The 21026-nt window shown below is 38.0% G+C and overlaps 1 protein-coding gene across 1 annotated transcript in view; it reads left to right on the top strand.

Moving 5' to 3' along the window:
- Nucleotides 1–21: 21 nt before the first annotated feature.
- The window catches only part of MTHFD2L (methylenetetrahydrofolate dehydrogenase (NADP+ dependent) 2 like), a gene marked incomplete at its 3' end in the record, with an annotated part of 64635 nt that continues 43630 nt past the window's right edge, over nucleotides 22–21026 (top strand). The window contains exons 1-4 of the mRNA XM_021714215.1: nucleotides 22–65; nucleotides 1720–1753; nucleotides 16229–16413; nucleotides 17015–17137. Of these exons, the coding sequence (XP_021569890.1) occupies nucleotides 16260–16413; nucleotides 17015–17137 (277 nt within the window). The remainder of the gene's footprint in view (nucleotides 66–1719; nucleotides 1754–16228; nucleotides 16414–17014; nucleotides 17138–21026) is intronic.

Genomic DNA, 21026 nt, shown 5'->3' with positions numbered 1-21026 from the left:
CCGCCCGGGGGGAAGCCAGGAGAGGCGGCGCGCGCGCCCCGGGGCTTTCGGAGCAGCGGCGCGAGGTACGAGCGGGGGGCCGCTGGCCGGGGAAGGGCGGCCGGGCGCGGGGCACGTCGGGGCGGCCGTGGCCTTGGGGCTGCGCCTGCCTCTGTTGGCGGAGCTTCCTGTGCGCAGCTCCGGGCTCCCGCGCCGGAACGGGCGGTGTTCGCGGCGGTTGCACTGGGGCGATGAGGCAGACCTCGGCGGCGCCGGGAAAAGGTGCCGTAGAGACACGTGGTCCGCGGGTGCAGGCGGAGGCCTTTGTTTTGCTGGTGGTGGTGTCTCCTAAGTGGAGGAGTAGGCGTTGCCGGGGGGTGTACTACCGCTGGAGCGTCTCGATTCCTTTCTTCGTGGTTTTGATGAAGTCTTTTCTTGCTCTACGGTTCTTAATGCGCTCACAAAATCAGACCTTAGTCCTGCTTTCTCAGTCTTTTTCTGAAGGGTGCTTCCTGACCTCCCTCGCGTGCTCAGTCTTAGACTCACTGCATCCCTTTGGACGTGGTCGTTGGCAAATGCAAAGGGTACGCACCCTTCTGTCATCCACTTCTTGTCTTAGTACCAAAATCCGCCAAACGAGATAAAAATGTATTTCTTGACCCAAAGCCAGGGAGTCCAGAAGAGCCTCTGTTTTCAGACTTTCAGGGCTTCCAGGATTGCGCTTTCGCTGCTGTTTTACGTGGTCAGGGATTGTGTCTCTTTGTATCCCCAGTGCCCAGCACCATACTTGAAAGAAGGGAATGATCAGTAACGTGGAAACATACCCACTGCTCCTCTAATTTAAATCACTTAATTATACATTGTATGTATATTTGATTCTTAGTCTTGAGTGACTGAATTTAAAATGTATTTCTTAAAAGGTTTATTTACTTTGGACAGAGTTGCTAGTGATTAGATCTTCCACAGGATCTGTGAGAAATTAATAGTAATTCAGAACTGTGACCGTGTAAGATATAGCGGTGTCTTGTAAGAATTTACCATTTGGTTTGGAATTAAACAGCTAGCTCCACTACCTAGAAAAACCAGAGTTTGTACAATTGTATTTGTATTACAGAATCGTGGGAATTGTCTTACTATTAACACTCTAAATGACTTATTTATATCATTCTTTGAATTTCAGTTTTAGGGCTTCTTTTCAGAGTGAGGATAACCTTTTTCAAATAGTACAAGCTGATTAATTTACCTTTGTCAGCTTGATGCAAACAATTCCATCTTCTCATCCTGTCTGTGACCCGAGTACACTGAATGGGAGTCACAACAACAATCACAGCCACTTGCTTCATACTCTCTCTCTCTCTCTCTCTCTCTCTCTCTATCTATCTCTCATGGAGCATTCAGCTTTTTAAAATTATACCTAATGGTCTCTTTATAATTTTAAATACTTGAGTGCCATGGGTTCAGAAAGCTAGTCTTTATATATATGATAAGAGGTATTAATTTCAACCCAGCTGCTTCAGTCCCATTTGATACAGATTGTAATTGTATAAAAGTAAATATTTTTTAAATTTTATCTTTGAAAGATGGCGCTAATCATGTCAGGATAAGGTTGTGTTTTTGACACCCTCTTGGCACTGAATACCATATCTAGAGGTTGAAAAACGCCTGTGGACTGGTGGGTCTCGGGTGGGGAGGAATTCGGACAGTGTGTTGATGCTTATTGGTGTCTCTTTTCTCTTCTAGGACCAGCAGAGAGAAGAGATTCCATCTTCCAGAGGTTGCCACTGTCTGCCTCCCCACTTGTCCCCATCCTCAGTCATCTTTTTAAAATATATAATGACACATTAGTTGTCTAGTTCTTCAAGTGAATGTGATTTAAGTCTGACATCATTTTTATTGCCATGACATTTGAACCTTAGTGTTGTTCTCACTTGCCTTAAGTTTTACAGACTCTTTCCCAGTGCTATTGGCTGTTTTAAATTAACAGACTCATCACCAGTTTTTTTTTTTTTTCCAGCTAGGGCTTTCAATGAAGAAGTATTTTTGATTATTTTTTCATGTTATGACTATATATATTTTTGACGCCTGTAATAATGGAATATATTAAATACATTTTTAGTGGAGGAGATTTAAAAAAAAATAAATAGAATGTCAAGAAGTACTGTATAATGGAATTTGGAAGTTACAAAATCTTGAAGTATCATTTAACATTGTCTCCATGGTTTCCTCTTTAAAATTTGCAGTGAGGTTTTTCTTCCTTTTTGTGCGTGAGAAATGAGATCTTATTAGTTGGGGGAAAACTAATTAATGTCAGCTAAATAAATAAGCCCTTTTATTTGCTGCAGTTTGTTTCTTGATGTGAATGACCTACTCAGGCAAAAAGTTAAAGTAAAAAAATATGTATTAGCCATTCATTTTTTTCCATTTTGCTGTGCTGTGTGAGTTGTTTACAATTCAAAATGTCCATGGGTAATAATCATCCTGGCAGTTTTCTGCCCAGTGGTTCTCCGTGTGTGGAGTTTGGCAGTAGCCTATTCCATTTGGGGAGGAGGTTGCAGAACTTATACAAAGTAGATTTGAAGATACTCTGCAACACAGGGACTTTCCCAAACCCTGTTTTAGATCATCCTACCTGGACTACTTATTTTAATTAACTAAATGGATTTTCCTTGTTTATCTTGTTCAGTAATTCCTCAAATCATTAATTTAGTAGATTCTCTTTTTTCCCTTCTACTATTCTTTTTTTTTTAACATTTGTTAAATTTTTATACTGCCTACAGCTCTTTATGGAAGCTTCACCTTTCTTTATGTATCACTGCCAGTGCTTTATAATTTTTGCAGCTAGACTACATTTAAAAATAGTCTACATTTTGGAGTTAGTAAAAGATACTGGCTTATGTTATTTAAGTATTTCTGTCTTTTACAGTAGGTACATGAGTTTCATAAGAAAAAGACAAATTTTATGAGTAACTGTTCATTTTTCTATAAGCTCTTCTCTCTAATAGTTAATATTTATTTCTCTGTGGTAGAATTGTTTGATTTAAAGACCCTTTTATCCTCATGTGAAGTTTGAAGGAACCAGACTCCAGGAAGACCATCACTCAAACTGATTTTTTTGTAGACTGATTTATCCAAGATAGAGTTAGTCCTAAAGACTTGCAAAGGCAGTTTCTCAAAATCATATTCTGTTTTACTGGCAAAGATGATAATAGGGTTTTTGTATTTTACTGCTTTACCTATTCTAAGGAAGTATAATAGCTCTCTGGCTGCAGTTTTGCTTTCTAAACAATTCTTATGTCATTTTAAATTTAGAAACTAGGTGTTTCACTATTTGATGTCTCATATCTTAGTTTTGTTTTTGTTTTTGACTCTGTCACTCAGACTGGAGTACAGTGGCCGCTCCACTCCCGGCCACTGCAGCCTCCACCTGCTGGGCTCCAGCGATCCTTCTGCTCCAGCCTTGCAAATAGCTGGAACTACAGGCATGCGCTGCCACGCCTGGCTAATTTTTGATTTATTGTATAGATGAGGTCTCGCCAAGTTGTCCAGGCGGGTCTCGAACCTGCAGACTCAGGCAGCTGCTCACCTCGGCCTCCCAAAGTGCTGGGATTACAGGCTGAGCCACCAAGCCTGGCCTCATATCTTAGTTTTATTTTCTGTGTCCCAGCTGGTCAGAAATAGTGTGTTCTCATTTAAAGTTTCCAAAACCAGGTTTTGATGAAAATGGATCAGTCGATGAAAAATAAGAGACTAATATTAATCTCAGATTTTGTTAGTCAGTCATGGTCTTAGTAATTTATAATTTTTTAAAGAACTGAGTCTTTGTTTTTCAAATGTTTTGAAGTTCTCTTATTTCATGTTATTAGCCTGATGGGATGATAAAAACAACAGAAATAAGAAAAAAACAACAGATAATCTTTCATGGTTCCATGGAGCCCAATGAAGTTTTTAAAAAACAGTTTAATAGATAATTAAGTTGTGGAGGGAGGTTTAAAGAGAGTAGCTTGGGCAAAATTTGATCTATAGAGTAGGATAAATTTAAACAATGATTAGTAATAAATGAAATTTGCTATTAAGAAGTGCAATTTGGACCAGAAGAAACACAAAGCTGGAAAATTTGATGGTCAGAATGGAACATAATTCAAACCTAAATTAACAGTAATGTCAAAGATTCAGGACCAGATATTATCCAAGAAGAAAGACTTAGCCAGCTGTTCCACTTACCATTACATCATAAGCAGTTTCTGTGTTGCTGTTGTTTTCATTAATTTAAATGGTTGCATTGCATAACATTAAATCAATTGACCATAACATACCTAACCATCTTTCTAGTTTTTGGAAAATATGTAATAGTTTACTCTCAGATTCAGGTCATATTCTAGTCAGCATCATGCCAAACAGGTTTGTTCACTTAATGAGCTGAACTCTGTAGGTTTCTATAATTAACGCTCATGAAAGAGTGTGCCTAGAACCAAAGACTAGCTGAAGATTCACAATTTTAAAGTGAGGAAATATATATATTTATAATATATATATATAGTTTATATAGTTTACAAAACATGTCCCCTCCCCCTAGGCTATTTATGATTAAGTTTGCAGTGAATGACACCTTGTCTTTAAGTAATTCAATTGTTATTGTTGAGAAATACATTTTTATTCATCTCTAAGGAGCCTTTAGTGATAAGCACATCGCTGAGATTTTTCACATGCAGTATGTCTTAATCCTTACAATTGAAGTAGACACTATAACTATTCTTAATTGACAGATTGGGAATTTGAGGCTTAGAGAACTTCAAGTTAACAAAGTAATTAAATGGTGAAGACAAAGTTTGAACTCACACGATCTTTCTAGTGCTCTACAGTTTATAATTGTTGACTTATCTCACTGTCACCTTTCCCTTTTTTTGAAAACATGTATTACATTTTGTGGAACTTTTGTGAATCTAGAAAGCTAATTTTTGCATGTAAATTATAGAAATAATTTTGTCAGATTTTTTTGGTTTCAAGTTGTTCTTAACTTAGGACCTTGAGTGGCCTTCAGGGTCCTTAACCTAAATGGGAGTTCACTAACTTCTAATAAATGTAGAATTTTCTTCCTTTGTCAGTGTTGGCAACAAACCACAGTTATATTAGCAGTATTTATGACATTGCCAACAAAAATCACAAATACCTCAAAACATTGTATATGCTTATCACTACTTTGATATGGTAGTTATTAGACCTGCCCTAGATCTTGTTTCTTAGTGCTTTAAAAAAAAGTGGTAATATTTTAGTCAATCTGGCTTCCCTTGTAATCTTATGTACTTTATATTGAACATTTAAAAGGATTGTTCTGAGAAGGACACGTTTCAACAGATTGACCAAGTGGTCCCTTGGCACAAAGCTTAGCATCTTAGATTCTTTCTGGCAAAATTAATTTAAAAACACATTTGTTGTTAAGTAGTTACTGCATTCTAATTTACATGTTAATGTCCAGAAAGAACAAGTTACAAAATTCAATATCAAAAAGAATCATATATAATGAAAAGAGGTTGCTTGCTTTTTATTGATTTGCAAATGTGTAATTTCGGGTAAAATTACTTCAAGCTGTGAGTAGAACATTTGGGGTGTGAAATGAAATGTTTTTTTAAAAGGCCAGAGACTTAACATTCACAAAAGCATTTATTTTAAAAGCATACCTCAAAAAGCTCCCTAATACTGGTGATTGATTGGTTTTATTCCATATGTAATTTTGCCCTGTTTTCTTTGGGTTTTGTCCTGTTTTCTTTGGGTATTGTTAGTTCAAATACAAGATATCAAAGATATGCTTGAAGATATAAAGCAATTAAACTGTATGTTAGGACTTGGGGAAAACTTTGAATTGCTAATAATGTTATTAGGATTTTTCATCTTTACAGAGCACAAAATGGTTCATTGCAGCTCTGGTTAAAATTGTGAGTAAAGATGAGCTTGAAACCAAGATGTACATTTGCAAAGTATACAAATTAAATAAACTGTTGATCCTAACTAGGTCTTATTTGTTATTATTTTACTATTTTGTGAAGAAATATTTTGATATACAAGAAGTGATCCCTCCCCCTTGTTGCTTTGCTCTGGTTTATTAAATACTTCATTTGGTTCTAGTAACCATAGATTAAGATGGTTACAATTTATTTTCTAGAAATATAGGTAAATAAGCTCATAGGAACAGCACTAGGCGATGGTGACTTTCTGGTTTCATGTTGCTCCTGGTTATCTGAGTATGACTTTATCTCTTATTTAGCAGCACCTAAGAGAGAGAGCCATTTTTCAAGCCAGCCCATAAACCTTCAACCAAATCCTCTTATCGATTGTAAGGTCAACAGAGGGTATTCCTCTTATATAGATGAAATTGCATGCCTTTGAGAGCAGTTGAGTGACTTGCTTAACCTCAGTGTAGCTACTCATGGCAAACCAGGGCAGACACTTGGGACTTCTGGCATCAGGTGCTGTCTTGTTACCCTCCCCACCCACATTGTGCTATGATTTATTGCTTCCCAATGAAGCCACGTGTGTGGCTAGCCCAGCCTTGAGGAGAGAATAATGTATTGGAAGGGAGGACTCCTTTTCCTGCCTTCACATTTCTGCCTTTGTGGGAAACATCACCCTAGCAAGGGGTTAATTGTGTGAACAACAGCGAAGGGGTCAGATTGACTGTACTCTGGATGTGTGTTAATGGCAAGGTGACTATACTTTTTTTTTTTTTTTGAGTTGGAGTCTCACTCCATCACCCAGACTGGAGTGCAGTGGCTGCTCCCGGCCACCGCAGCCTCGACCTGCTGGGCTCTGGCGATCCTTCCACCTCAGCCTTCCAAGTAGCTGGAACTACAGGCATACGCTACCATGCCCGGCTAGTTTTTATTTTTATTTTTATTTTATTGTAGAGATGAGGTCTCGCCAGGCGGGTGGGTCTCGAACCCGTGGGCTCAGGCAATCCTCTTGCCTCGGCCTCCCAAAGTGCTGGGATTATAGGCTGAGCCACCGAGGCTTGCCCACTATACCTCTTTTAACCTGAGCAGCACATTTTTGAGATTAAAAAGGGGCATTAAAGTAATGAAGTTTACACATTTGGAATTTTTTTGGCTTACAAATATATTTTCAGACCTGTAAAGTATTCTAGCCAAAAGTATATTTAAGATTAGCATTTTAAAAGATAATTTATATCCTTATATAGTTAAACAATTTAAAAATTATACATGAATATTAACTTTAGTGTGAATAATTATTCTTGGTGCATATTCACATAACTGAATCAGTTTCTTACCCGTATCTTTAACACCTTAACTGCTAATAATTTTCTGAAAAATTGTTAATAAGAGCTTATACTTATTTTTAAAATTCCCTGTGGTTTTCTTAAAAGTTGCAAGTTGACTTTTTGTTTTAGACAATAGTAATTTTAATTTTAAAAAGTCTTGTTTACAGATGCTAAAGCACCTTGTAAACTCTGCTAAATAGAACAGTCTCAAATCTGTTTTTTTCATACTGAAATGTGAAGATATCTTAACCTAAGTATTTTCACAGGTGCCATCTTTGTGTATTTTTTCAGAGTACGTAACATAAAAATCATCAAATAAGTTGTTCCTGTTTATGATTTTAAAATTTTGCCATATTTAGATATGGGAAAATTAGAATATTTTAAAAATTATATTACAAGTTATAAATTTTTTTTAATGAAAAATATGAACTCTAGCAAAAGATTTTTTCCCAGAAACTGGATTATTTAAAATTGGGATATAGAGGTATTCATTTATTAAGGCTGCTTTAAGCAAGGTACCATGAACTAGCTGGCTTAAACTGGAAGTCTTTCTTCAGGCTTCTGGAGGTCAGGAGTCTGAAACCAAAGTATCTGCAGGCCCATGCTCTCTCTCCTACCTTCTGGTTGTGGCTGGCACATCATGGTGTTTCTTAGTTTGCAGCTGTGTAACTCCAGTCTTTGCTTCCTTGTCACATGGCTGTCTTCCCTGTGTCTTCACTTACCTTCTGTGTGTATGTGTGTGTGTTTGTGTTTCTTGTAAGGACAGCAGTCACACTGGAGTAACGCCCTACTTTACTCCAGTTTGATGTTATCTTACATTTTAATAATATCTGCAAAGACCTTATTTCCAAATAAAGTCACTTTCACAGGTACCAGAAGTTGGACTTGAATGTATCTTTTGGGAGGACACAATTCAACTGAAAACATAGAATTTCAAAATTACTTGTGCATTGTTTGAGCTATCATTGTTTAATTAGTTAAGTTTTTCTCTTACTTTTCAAGCTTTGTAAGCTTTGGTTTCACTGATTACGATTTACTGAAGAATCACATCTGAAGGTTTCTTTTCCTCATTTGATCTATTTATTGAATATGTTGATTAATTATTTTCCAGAAGCTTTTGAACAGAATGAAACAATTGTAGGCCCTTTGGACTGACTTACAAAATAAATTTTCAAATACTTAACATTTCTAAAATATGATCTAGCCGGGCTCGGTGGCTCAGCCTGTAATCCCGTGCCTTTGGGAGGCTGAGGTGAGTGGATTACCTGAGCCCGCGGGTTCGAGACCCGCCTGGGCAGCGAGACCTCATCTCTACAATAAATCAAAAAATCAGCTGGACGTGGTAGTGCATGTCTGTAATTCCGGCTACTTGGAAGGCTGAGGTGGAAGGATCGCCGGAGCCCAGCAGGTCGAGGCTGCGGTGACCGGAAGTGGCCACTGCACTCCAGTCTGGGTGACAGAGTAAGACTCCAACTCAAAAAAAGTAAATAAATAAATAAAAATAAAATAAAATATGATCTAGTCAGCGAAGAGGAAAGAGATGCTATAATAAAATATTTTTGTATTAAACAAATTTTAGCACAATAGTTTTATAATCTAGTTACAATAACCTTATGTGTACAATATTTTAAAATTTGTTACGAATTTATGCTCCGGTTGTTTAAAGATTGCAGGTGGTTGGCACACAGTTATGAATTCCATGTGTCTTATCACCAGTTTTGAGTACATTTATGGTTCATAGGCTTCTCTATTTTGAAAATAGATGACCTCTTCTCAGGAAGACTAGAGCTGAGATTTCTGCTTTGAGACGAGTGGAGATCGAATTGCTGCTTCTTAACTAGACCTCTGTAGAGCCCCATGACAGATAGTTTAATAAAACTCTGGGATTTTCCAATATAGCCTGTATAGTTTATCAAAAAGGCCCAGACAATTCCTTAACTATTCTGTCTCATCAATTGTGTCTTGGTCCTGTGACAGAAATTTTGTCAGGAATAGTGGAGGGTTTTTTAAGACACAAAAAATACAAACTCAAGAGGTAAACATGTTTCCTTTCACATTGAAATTAACTTTTCATCAAAAGTAATCATAAAGTAAGTGAAAAGACAAATTTCATACAGGTGGTATTTGGCACTCAGATTTAATTAATATAAGTGTTGAGAATGTATGCAGAGCATTGACATCAGCGAGATGATGGAACAGGATTTTCTAGCACGTGGCCCCTTACCGAAACACCTATTTGAACAACTCTCCATGCAAGAAAAATACCTTCATGAGAGCAAAGGAATCCAGGTGAGCGATGACAGCGCCTGGGTGTAACACAGAAGTAGGAAAAGACAATTGAAGAGGATTAGGGAGTACAGAGTCACATTACCTGAGTCACCCCTCCCCCACACCCCACTAGCACAGCATGGAGAGAAATACCCTCCTTGAGGGGGAAGGCCAGTGAAGGGAACAACTGATTTTGTTGTGGATCCCAGCACCCTATCTGCCCCAGTGAAACCTGTGCCAGACCAGCCCCTATGGCCTCACCCTCCAGGCCAGCCCTCTGATTCCATCTTAGTCTCCAGGCCTTCCCTAGGCTCCAGGCTGGCTCACATGGCCCCAGGCTCACCCAGTTGTGGACTGGGTCCAGAGTCAGGTCAGCCCTCCTGCATCCTCAGGCTCCAGGCCAGCTCCCTCAGACTCCATCTCCAGGCTGTCCCCAGCCTCCATGCTGGCTCATGTGGTCCGAGGCCCACTTCAGGCTCCATGCTGGGCCCAGGGTCAGGTTATCTCCTGCATCCCCAGGCTTCAGCCTGCCCCATTCCCAGACCAGCCCCTGCTGCCCCATACTCCAGCTGGTACCTGCAGACTCAGCTCCAGGCTGGACCACACAGACCCATGCAAATGACCAGAACCCATGGATCCAGACTCCATTTGGTTCTCACAGATACAGGCACTAGGTAGACCTACTACCAGGCCAGTCCCTCTTGTCCCAGACTCTAGTAGAGCCAGGGTTCAGGCTCATTCCAGTATATTCCAGTCCTGGGCTGGGTCTTATGGACCCAGCTTCTAGGCTGACTTGTGCAGCTCTAGTACCCCAGGCACTTTCCCAAGGACCCAACCTCCTGGTCCTTGCTGTACCCAGGCTTTAGGCTCACACTGAAGCTAGGTCCTCAACAGACCCAGGTTCTAGGCCCATACTGATGCCAGGGCAGCACTTGAAGACTCCAGCTCCAGGCTGGCCCCTACAGAACCAGGCATTGGGTAAGCACCCATAGATCCAAACTCCAAGCCTAACTCAGTGCCAGGCCAGCCTTCATGGACTCTGTCTAAGCCATCCCCTGGTCCCCAAGCTTCAGGCTCATCTCTGTAGTTCCAGGTATAGGCCTGCCTCTACAGAGGCAGGTACCAGGCCCATCTCAGTGGACCCTGGTATGAGCCCAGCCCCCATGGACTTATGTCCAGGCCCATCTCAGTGCCAGGGTAACCTTCAAGAACTCAGGCTCAAGGCCAGCCTCAATGCCAGGTTGACCCCCATGAATGTAGACTTTAGGCCAGTGTCTTTGGACCCAGGTTCCAAGCCTGTGTTCACCAACCCAGGCTCCAGAACTACTCCTTTGGATTCGGTTGACAGGCCCCTCTCCAGTGGATCCCAATACCAGGCTTGTCCCTGTGGACCCAAGCTCTAGGTCTGTTCTCATGGACCCAAGCAACAGCCTGGCCTGTGAACCCAGGTGCCAAGCTTGCTGCCTGCATATTTAGGTGCTTGCTAGCCTATCCAAGGACTAGCAGCAGGCCCACCCATGGACCCTGCCAGACGGCCCACCAAGTATCTCTAGACAGGCTGACTGACTGGTGAAGGGCTTCCCCTGTCAAAGACAGTCTGTAAAGACTGGAGTAGGTATCTGTTTCTTCAAATGTGCCAACACCAATGCAAAGCTGTAAAGATCATGAATAATAAGGGAAGCATGACACCACCAAAGGAACAAAATAAAACAACAGTAACTAACACTAAAGAAACAAAGAGCTACAAACTACCTGTCAAGGGACCACAAAGAACTAAATGATTTAAGGATTTAAGATACTGCAAAAGGGTAAAAACAAAATGCTATGGAGTCTCATAGTAGAGTCCCCAGGGTACAGGAGTCAGCAGACATCTCCCAGAGTGTCTTCTATGCTGAGACTTGAGGATTGTGTGGGACAGACACAATCTGTCTTTAAATAAATAGGAATTTAGAGTTGTAGTTTTAAGCCTTCCTAGAAAAAAAGTTCCGGGATCAGATATCTTTAAGGGTGAATTCTACCAAATGTTAAAAAAAGAAAAAAATGCCAATTCTTCATAACTCTTCTGGAAATTTGAAAGGATGGAATACCTCCTAATTCATTCTGTGAGGTCAGTATCATCTTAATGTCAGAACTATACAAAAACATTACAAGAAAAGAAAATTACAGGCAGGTACCTCTTATGTATATAGATGCAAACATTTTAACAAAAATTTAGATAAAATCTACAATATCTGGAAGTGATGGGTACATAATGACCAAGTGGAATTTATTATAGCAGTCCAAAGTTGGTTTAATATCCGAAAACCAATCGATTTATATTAACAGACTCACACCAAAAAAAAAAAAATGATCATCTCAATAGACACAGAAAAAACGTTTGACAATATCCTGATACAAATTCTTATCAAACTAAGAATAGACCTAAATCTTATAACTAAACATATAAACTGAAACCATGAAACTTACAGAAAGAAACAGTGGAGAAAACCTTTGTAGCTTTGAGTTAGGCAAAGCTTTCTTATATATAATATACAAAGCATGAACCAATAAAGAAAAAAGTTGATAAATTGGAATAAACCAAAATTAAGAACTTTTCTTTTAAAAATACAGTTAAGATAATGAAAAGACAAGGCTGGGAGAAATTTCTTCAAATTACACTTCTGATAAGGTACTTTAATTTTGGATGTATAAATAACTCTTAAAATTCAAAAAACAAAGAAATTACCTATTAAACAATGGGCAAAATATTAAATTATGCTTTTCACCAAAGAAGATAGTAGATGATAAATACGCACATGAAAAGATGTTCAACATTATTATTCATTAAGGGAATGTAAATTAAAACCCCAGTGAAATACCACTATATGTCCACTATGATCCCTAAAATTTAAAAGACTGACCATTCCAAGTAATGACAAGTATGTGGAACAACTAGAGCATGTATGTAGCAATGTACAATCACTTGGGAAAATAGTTTGACAGTTTCTTATAAATTTAAATATACAATCACTGTATGACCCAGTCATTCCACTCTTAGGTATTTGCGCAAAAGAAATGAAAGCATATATGCATACAATAACCTGTACACAAATGTTTATAACAACCTTATTTGTCATAACTAAAACTATAAGGAACCCAAATATTCATAACAGTTGAATGGATAAACAAATATTAGTATATCTATATAATGTAATACTATTCATTTTGTAAAAAACAAAATGAATTATTGATACATGCAACAACATAGCAAATCTTAAAGTAATTATGCTGAGTGGAAGTTGCTGGACCAAAAAAGGTAGTATATAATTCAATTTTTATAAAATTCTTGACAACACAAATTCATATTGTGACAGAAACTAGGTCAGTGGTTGCCTGGGGATGGTGTTGGGGGGAGGTAATGTGTAACAGACATATAAAATGGTGACATGATAAAGGGGCCTTAGAAAATTTTGGAGAGGTGAGAGATATGTTCAGTTCCTTGATTGTAGTGATAGTTTTTCAGGCATATATGTATGTATAATAACAGTTATCAATCCATACACTTAAATATGAATAATTTATTAGATATCAATTTTACTCAATAAATCAGCAAATAAATACATATGCAAAAACAAGACAGTGGGACAAGATTGATACATTGAATTTGACATGATCTTCCATGTCTTCAAAGCTATTAAAATTTTAGTGAAAAGTAGACAAAATTGGAATCAAAAGAGTTTACTTATAATGTCTAGTTGTGATTGTATTGTCTAAGTAACTTGCTCAGTTAATTATTTACTCATAAATTATGATTGCTATTAAAATACTTTTGTGCATTAAACTGAAGAAATGGTTGTCAAACATGGTCATGCACAAGAGTACTCTGTAGGAAACTGTTAGACATGCAGATTGCCAGGGAATTTCCCCTAGGAATTCTGCACTGAGGATATGGTTGTGGGATCCAGACATTTGCAAGTTCAGCATGCTTCTCAGGCTGCTTTTGATGTGTGTATCCATAGACCATACTTGGGAATTGCTTCTTGACAGAACATTATTTACATAAAAATTTGTACGAACCAGGATGAATATTATGGACCACTGGTGTCAGGCTAAAATGGAGTCTTCTTGATCTGGCTTTGCCCATATGTACCCAGACCTATTAGAGAGGGCAGTTGACTTATTTGCAAGTGGCAGCAAGTTTGCATTTTGTATGTTGGATGATATTTATGGCACTTACCCTCATTAGAAAATTAAAAGTGGATGGGTAGCAGGAAAAATTAAGGCTCTCTAAGGCTTCCTTTTCTCTATATTTTTCTCTTCTGCTTCTTCCTCATAATATGTATTGAGGTACATTTGGCGTTTTGTGTCGTTATCATGCTTTTACCAGATCTTTCAGTAGGCAGGGGCAGCAGGAAGAAGGATCCATCTTCCCCTTTATCGGGTACCTTGAAAAACTAAAAACACAGTGAGAGCAACAAAATTCACCACTTTAAAAAATATATATTTTATTTTAAAGATGTGGGTACAATTTAGGATTGGGTATATAAGTGATCATCATACAGGTAAAGTTTGGGCCTCCTTAAGGTCCTCACTTTGCCTGGTTTGAGATCAGGTACCCTTACTGATGTCGTGCCCCCCACCCCAACTATGGAAGTATACTGCTATTGCCAATCCCTTTGTAATAGTATTATGGTAAATATTTAGGGTCTACTTATGAGTGAGAACATGTGGTACTGTGTTGTTTCTGTGACAGATCACTGAGTATGATAGACTCTAATTCCATTCAAGTTGCTGCAAAGTCCATATGCTTGTCCTTCTTTATGGCTGTGTAATATCCCTTCATGTATATGTACTACATTTTTTTATTCAGTCCAGTTTTGATGGGTAACATGGCGGTCCATGTTTTTGCTATTGTGAATAGTGCTGCAATAAACATACATGTGCAGGTATCTTTTTTGTAGAGTGGTTTAAGTTCCTCTGGGTATATTCCCAGAAGGGGGATTGCAGGGTTGTATGGAAGATCAATGTCTAGTTCTTTTAGAAATTGCCACACTGTTTTCCATAGAGGTTGAACTAGTTTGCCTTCCCCCTTTCTCTGCATCCTCACCAGCATCTGTTGTTGTTTTATTAATGATGGCCATTCTTACTGGGGTTAGGTGGTATCTCAGTGATAATTCACCACTTTTAAGGCTGAGATCACGGAGAGCAGAAAAGCCTTCCTAGAATGTCTTTCTTTGTGCCTTTCTGGAAATAGTTTATGGCATCTATCAAAATATAGCACTTCTTACCTTCTTAACTACTTATAAACTGCCAGGAAGTAATGTTCTGTGCAAAGTTTTTTTTTTTTTTTTTTAATTAGAGATGATGTCATGGTGTGAGGGAGTGACTGAGTCATCTGTTTACTGACCTGGTCTCCAGTATAATCAATGGCAAGCGTGGCAAGACTAACAGCTGTTGTCAGGGAGTTGGCCTGGGGCTGTGGAGTAAAATTTTTCCTTGAGTAAGTCCAAAGAGTTGTATAGTATGGAGTTCATGACTTCAGGGTCTTGCACAGGATGTATTACCAAGAGTGAACCGACTTAGCCTTCAGATTCCAAGATTGCAGGGCTACATACATACAAAATGGAGCCCAACTCTGGAGGTGGGTGCCAGTTTTAACTAGGTTGTGCTGATCTGCATCTTTAGAAAAAATAACAGAACTTTTAATGTAGCCAGTGTTATAGATTTTGAGTATGTGGCTTGCTCATTTATTTATTTATTTATTTAGAGTCGGCGTCTCACTCTGTCACCTAGGCTGGAGTGCAGTGGCACAGATATGGCTACTGCAGATCCTTCCACCTTAGCCTTCCTAGTAGCTGAGACTACAAGCATGCATTACCATATCCAGCTGATTTTTAAAATTTATTGTAGAGATGAGGTCTTGCTAAGTTGCCCAACCTGGTCACCAGTCCCTGGGCTCAGGCAGTCCTCTTGCCTCTGCCTCCTGAAGTGCTGAAATTACTTACAGGTGTGAGCCACCATGCCCAGTTTGATTTGATAATTTATACACTCTCACACACATATGAAAGTTTTGAAGAAACGTATGCTACAGATAATCTTAATATATTTGAGCTGTCATAGCAGAATACTGTAGGCTGATTGGCTTACAAATGGAACAGAAAAATTTATCTCTCACAATTCTAGAGGCTGAGAAATTCAAGATCAAGTTACCAGCAGACTCAGTGTCTGGGGAGGGTCTGCTTTTGTGTTCATAGATGACTGTCTTCGTGCTGTGTCCTCACATGACAGAAGGCACAAAGGAATTTGGAGTCTCTTAAGAGGACACTAATCTCATTCTGGAATTAGGAATTCAACATAAGAATTTTGGTGAGATATATGCATTCAGTCTCTAGCAGATAGATTTTAATGAGGGACTAAAAAGAAGAATTGAAATCTTTACCAGGTGAAGTGGGGACTAAAGTAAGGCCCAAACTTTACCCACACAATGACCATTTGTATACCTAACTCTGAATTGTAACCCACAACTTTAAAATAAAAAAGAAATCCTTCAAAAAATTGTAAGTATGTTTATAAACTTGAAGAATGTGTCAATGTAATTTTTTAATAAGTCAGTTTTTTGGTGTTTACTTGGAGAATCATAGATGTGTTGTTTACTTTTATACTATACATTTATGTAGTTGAATATCCCTTATTGTCTTGTTAGTATTATATTTATTGTTTTGCTTTCCATAGACATGATGCCATTATTATCTCAGGCACCGAAATGGCCAAAAATATCCAGAAAGAAATACAACGAGGTGTGGAATCATGGATTTCCCTTGGGAACAGAAGACCTCACCTCAGTATCATTTTGGTGGGAGATAACCCAGCAAGCCATACATATGTCAGGAATAAGATAAGAGCTGCCTCCGCTGTAGGTAGGTATATGTTTCAGTTGTCATTGTTACTAAATATATTTTCTGTTTTTACTTAAAAGTGTGATAATTATGAATGATAAGTATCAAATAGGTGCCATTTGAATGACATGTATTATTCTTATTAGAGATTATTCAATTACCAAAGTTGATGTTAATTTCCTTTTTTCTTCGGATTTCTTGTAGAATCAATTCAGTGTGATTTTATATCCTATGGCAAGATGTGAGAGGAATACTTAACATTTAAATGGCCCATGTTTATTACATTTACATTAATCAAATAATAAACCTAACCTAGTTCATTCTGTTGAATTTGACCTAATAGTGGTAGTGGTAGTGGTATTTTTATTATCTTCAAATCCAACAGTAGCTTATTTCAAATAAATGCAAGTTGTCATGTGGAATACTAGACCAAAGAATGCATGTGAATCAAGGTAAAACTCCTGTACTATTTGAGAAATCTCTCCTGATGGTACATTAAGCACTGTTTTTGTATAAGAACCTTTTCTTTTAGCGAGAAAAATCCCATACTGTGTAAGACATGAATAATGAAAAACCATGTCTTGTTTAGTCAAGTGACTTTCTCTGGTTGTTTTTCTTCCAGGTATCTGTAGTGAGCTTATTCTAAAACCTAAGGATGTTTCTCAGGAAGAACTTTTGGATATAACTGATCAATTAAACATGGACCCAAGAGTCAGTGGTGTATTAGTTCAGTTACCACTACCAGGTACATGATTCTCTTCTATATCTCTGGTTTGGTTAGGAGAAGGAGCATCTTTCAATTTTGTATCATGACATTGCAGATAATTTACAAAATATGTTCAGAAGGGTACTAGCTGTTATACTAGTAATAGAATAATAGGTGACAGTTTCTGAATGATTTATGCTTACAATAACAAAGAATTGTGAAAGAAAAATGTTGCCACTGGCACTACATGAACTTTTTGCTTTACACAGTAATGCAGGTCCATAAGAATAACTCTGCCAGCTGAAACAGGACAAGGTGATCTTAAATAATCAAATGGAAAAAAATAGCAATTTTTCTGTGACCTTTAACTTTTTTTGTCAAAGCATTAAAAGCTGCTACTGTGGCTTATGAATGTATAGGAAAATGAAAAATTAGTAAAACTAATATTTATTTAGTACATTGTAACTTGAAATATTAGAAACATTGATAAAGTATTTTATTTACTTGCAAAAAATTGTCAAGAGTAGTTTGAACAGTGTTTGTCTTTTCCTTTCATAGCTTATTATATGAAGCAAGCATCTCTTCTGTACTTTGGTGGATTGAATCATTGTATTTCTTTCTAAGTTTGGATCAGCTTCTAATAGTTTGTTCTCTGTACTTTCAATGTTGTGAAATATCTCTGAGAGTTCCTTTAATATGGAGTTCTATGCCAGTGTCACTGCCTCTGGGATATCATCATCCTTTTTGTCATGATCACATTCCTCATTTATGTGGATGAGTTTGCCTTCACTAAGTTCCTCTGGCTGCATAGCTACATCTCTCCCAAGGATGCAGTGTTCACATTCCATGGTCAGCTACTTCTCATACAACTCCATTTGCATTCAGTTAGAATCCTGTTGGAGTGACTTTTTATGTTTATCAAGTTGATTCAACATAGTTCTTATCTTCATCTCCTGCAGGCCTAAGTCTCTCCTAGCTTTGCTTTACTGTCTGCATTTTCAGATCTTCTACACACATCCTGTTTCCTTTCCAGGAATATCTCGTTTTGTTTTGCTTCTTTGCTGTAGTGCGTCTTCATAGTCGAATCCCTTCTGTTGCTTATCTACTTTTGTAAAATGTCAAGTGAGTTTATCTCTGGGAGACATGGAGACAACACACTCTGCTGTGTTTGAACAATGACAAATGTGCAATGACCAATCATCAGGAGACTTTGAAAGAAGTGCCACTATTGGTCACTAATCATCATCTTGTCATCTGTTATTTCCATAGTGATTTGTGGATTGAAGAGCTAACAGCTCTTCTATAATTGCTCAGAGTTAATATAGCATAATAGCTGAAATTTATACTGTAGTTGTTGGAGGACTGGCATTACTTAATTGTGATTCTGAAATGCATGCATATTTGACCTGTGCAAAATGATGACTGCCAGTGCAGGATAGGCTACAGCGGTTTTGTACAGTTTTGAATTCTGTGTGGTTTGACCTATAATTACATGAAGTGTAAAAAGTAGAGATGTACGATGCTATTATATAGAATCTTTTTATGGTATTAGTATGTTTCGTTATCCAATTATATAACTTAATATCTTTTTTTTTGAGTTGGCGTCTCACTCTGTTGCCCAGACTGGAGTGCAGTGACTGTTCCCAGCCACTGCAGCCTCGACCTGCTGGGCTCCAGCAATCCTTCCGCCTCAGCCTTCCGAGTAGCCGGAATTATAGGCATGTGCTACCACGCCCGGCTGATTTTTGATTTATTGTAGAGATGAGGTCTCGCCAACTTGCCCAGTCAGGTCTCAAACCCGCGGGCTCAGGCAATCTACTCACCTCAGCCTCCCAAAGCGCAGGATTACAGGTTTAGCCACCGAGCCCGGCTATAACTTAATATCTTAACATGTTATGGATTTTGTGCTGTTTAAGTTATACTAAAAAGTTATACTTCTAATTCTTTTTCTTCAATATAGTAGCACTGAAAAAATTATCAAGTTAATAAAGATCTTAGAAGTTTTTAGTTTCCTCCTGAGAAAAAAAAATGTTCCAGCAAATGACGTGTTAGATTTATCATGTTAAATTAGTGTAGTGATCTCACTTACTTTTAAAACTTAAAAAGAACTCAACACTCTCATTTCATATTATAGGACTATGAAGTATAGAGAAGATCAGGAGTTTATTAACATCACAGATCTGTCCAGAAGTTTTTAGCAATGCCTCTCAAATATTTTGGTACTGAATTTACCAAGGAATTTTCTTCTTGTTTGCAGTTTTTGAAATTTCCTCCACTTGGCACTTGTATAACATTCAAAGAGCTATATAAAACCACAATATTAATTCCTAAAATGCCCATACTATGTAAAGTGATCTGAAGATTCAATGTTAATTTTTATCAAAGTTTTTCACAGACATAGAACAAAATCCTAAAATTCACACAAAACCAAAATAGACTCTGAATAGCGAAAGCAATCCTGAACAAAAAGAACAAAGCAGGAGACATCACACTACCTCTTCTTAAAATCTGCTACAAAGCTATAGTAACCAAAACAGCATGATACTGGCACAATTACACACAGTGTAGTTCAATGAAAGAATAGAAAGCTGAGGGATAAATCTGTGAGGGATAAAACTGCTAGAAGAAAACATAGGGGAAAACCTTCTTGACCCTGGTCTAGGCAAAGATTTCTAAGATTTCTTGATCATGATCCTAAAAGCACAGGCAATAAAATAAAAAAACAGGCAAATGGGATTGCCTCAAACTGAAAAGCTTAATGGCAGTAAAGGAAACAATCAACAGCAAGGAGAAACAATCTATGGAATGAAAGAAAACATTTGTGAACCATATATCTGATAAGGGGGGGATATCCAAAATATATAAGGAACCTAAAAAACTCAATAGCAAGGAAACAAATTACCTGATTAAAACATGGGCTAAGTACCTGAAAAGACATTTTTCAAAAGAAGACATGCAAAAATGGCCAACAGATATATGAAAAAAAAAAGCTAAACATCATTAATCACCAGGAAAAAGCAAAGTAAAGCCACACTGAAATTGCACCTCACACCTGTTAGAACGGGCTGTATCAAGAAAATGAGTAAAGTATTGGTTAGGATGTGGAGAAAGGGGAACCCTTATGCACTGTTGTTGAGAATTTAAATTGGTATAGCCATATGGAAAACAGTATGGAGGTCCCTCAGAAAGTTAAAAATAGAACCACCATATGACCTAGAAATTCCATTTCTGAATATTTATTCAAAGAAAATGATGTCAGTATGTCAAAGAGATATCTGCACTCCCATGTTTATTGCAGCGTTATTCACAATAGCCAAGATATAGAATCAACCTAAGTGTCCATTAGTGAATGAGTGGATAAAGTTAACATTGCATCTACAAATTCAATGCAATACCCATCAAATTACCAGCAACATTCTTCTAAGACCTGGAAAAAACAACGCAGGAATTCATATGGACACACAAACGTCCAAGAATAGCCAGAACAATTCTCAGCAAAAAAAACAAAGCAGGTGGTATCACATTACCAGACTTCAAACTCTACTATAAAGCTACAATCATCAAAACAGCTTGGTATTGGCATAGGAATAGGCATATAGATCAATGGAATAGAATTGAGATTCCAGAAGCAAAACCTCAATTTCTCAACCAACTCATCTTCCACAAAGCCTCCACCACCTACCACTGGAGAGAGGAGAACCTATTCAGTAAATGATGCTGGGAAAACTGGCTGACCACATGCAGAAGATTGAAACAGGACCCCTACCTATCCCCATGCACAAAGGTTGACTTCAAATGGATCAGAGACCTAAATGTAAAACCTCAAACCATAAGAACCTTAGAAAATGAAGGACATACCCTCATGGAAATCGGAACTGGCCTCCAGTTCTTGAACAAAACCCAAAACCCACAGGCCATAAGAGAGAGG

This window comes from Carlito syrichta, unplaced genomic scaffold, assembly GCF_000164805.1.
Source record: "Carlito syrichta isolate Samal-C Ts95f unplaced genomic scaffold, Tarsius_syrichta-2.0.1 Scaffold305335, whole genome shotgun sequence".
In the NCBI taxonomy this organism is placed as follows: Eukaryota; Metazoa; Chordata; class Mammalia; order Primates; family Tarsiidae; genus Carlito; species Carlito syrichta.
This window is presented reverse-complemented; position numbering and strand designations above follow the sequence as displayed.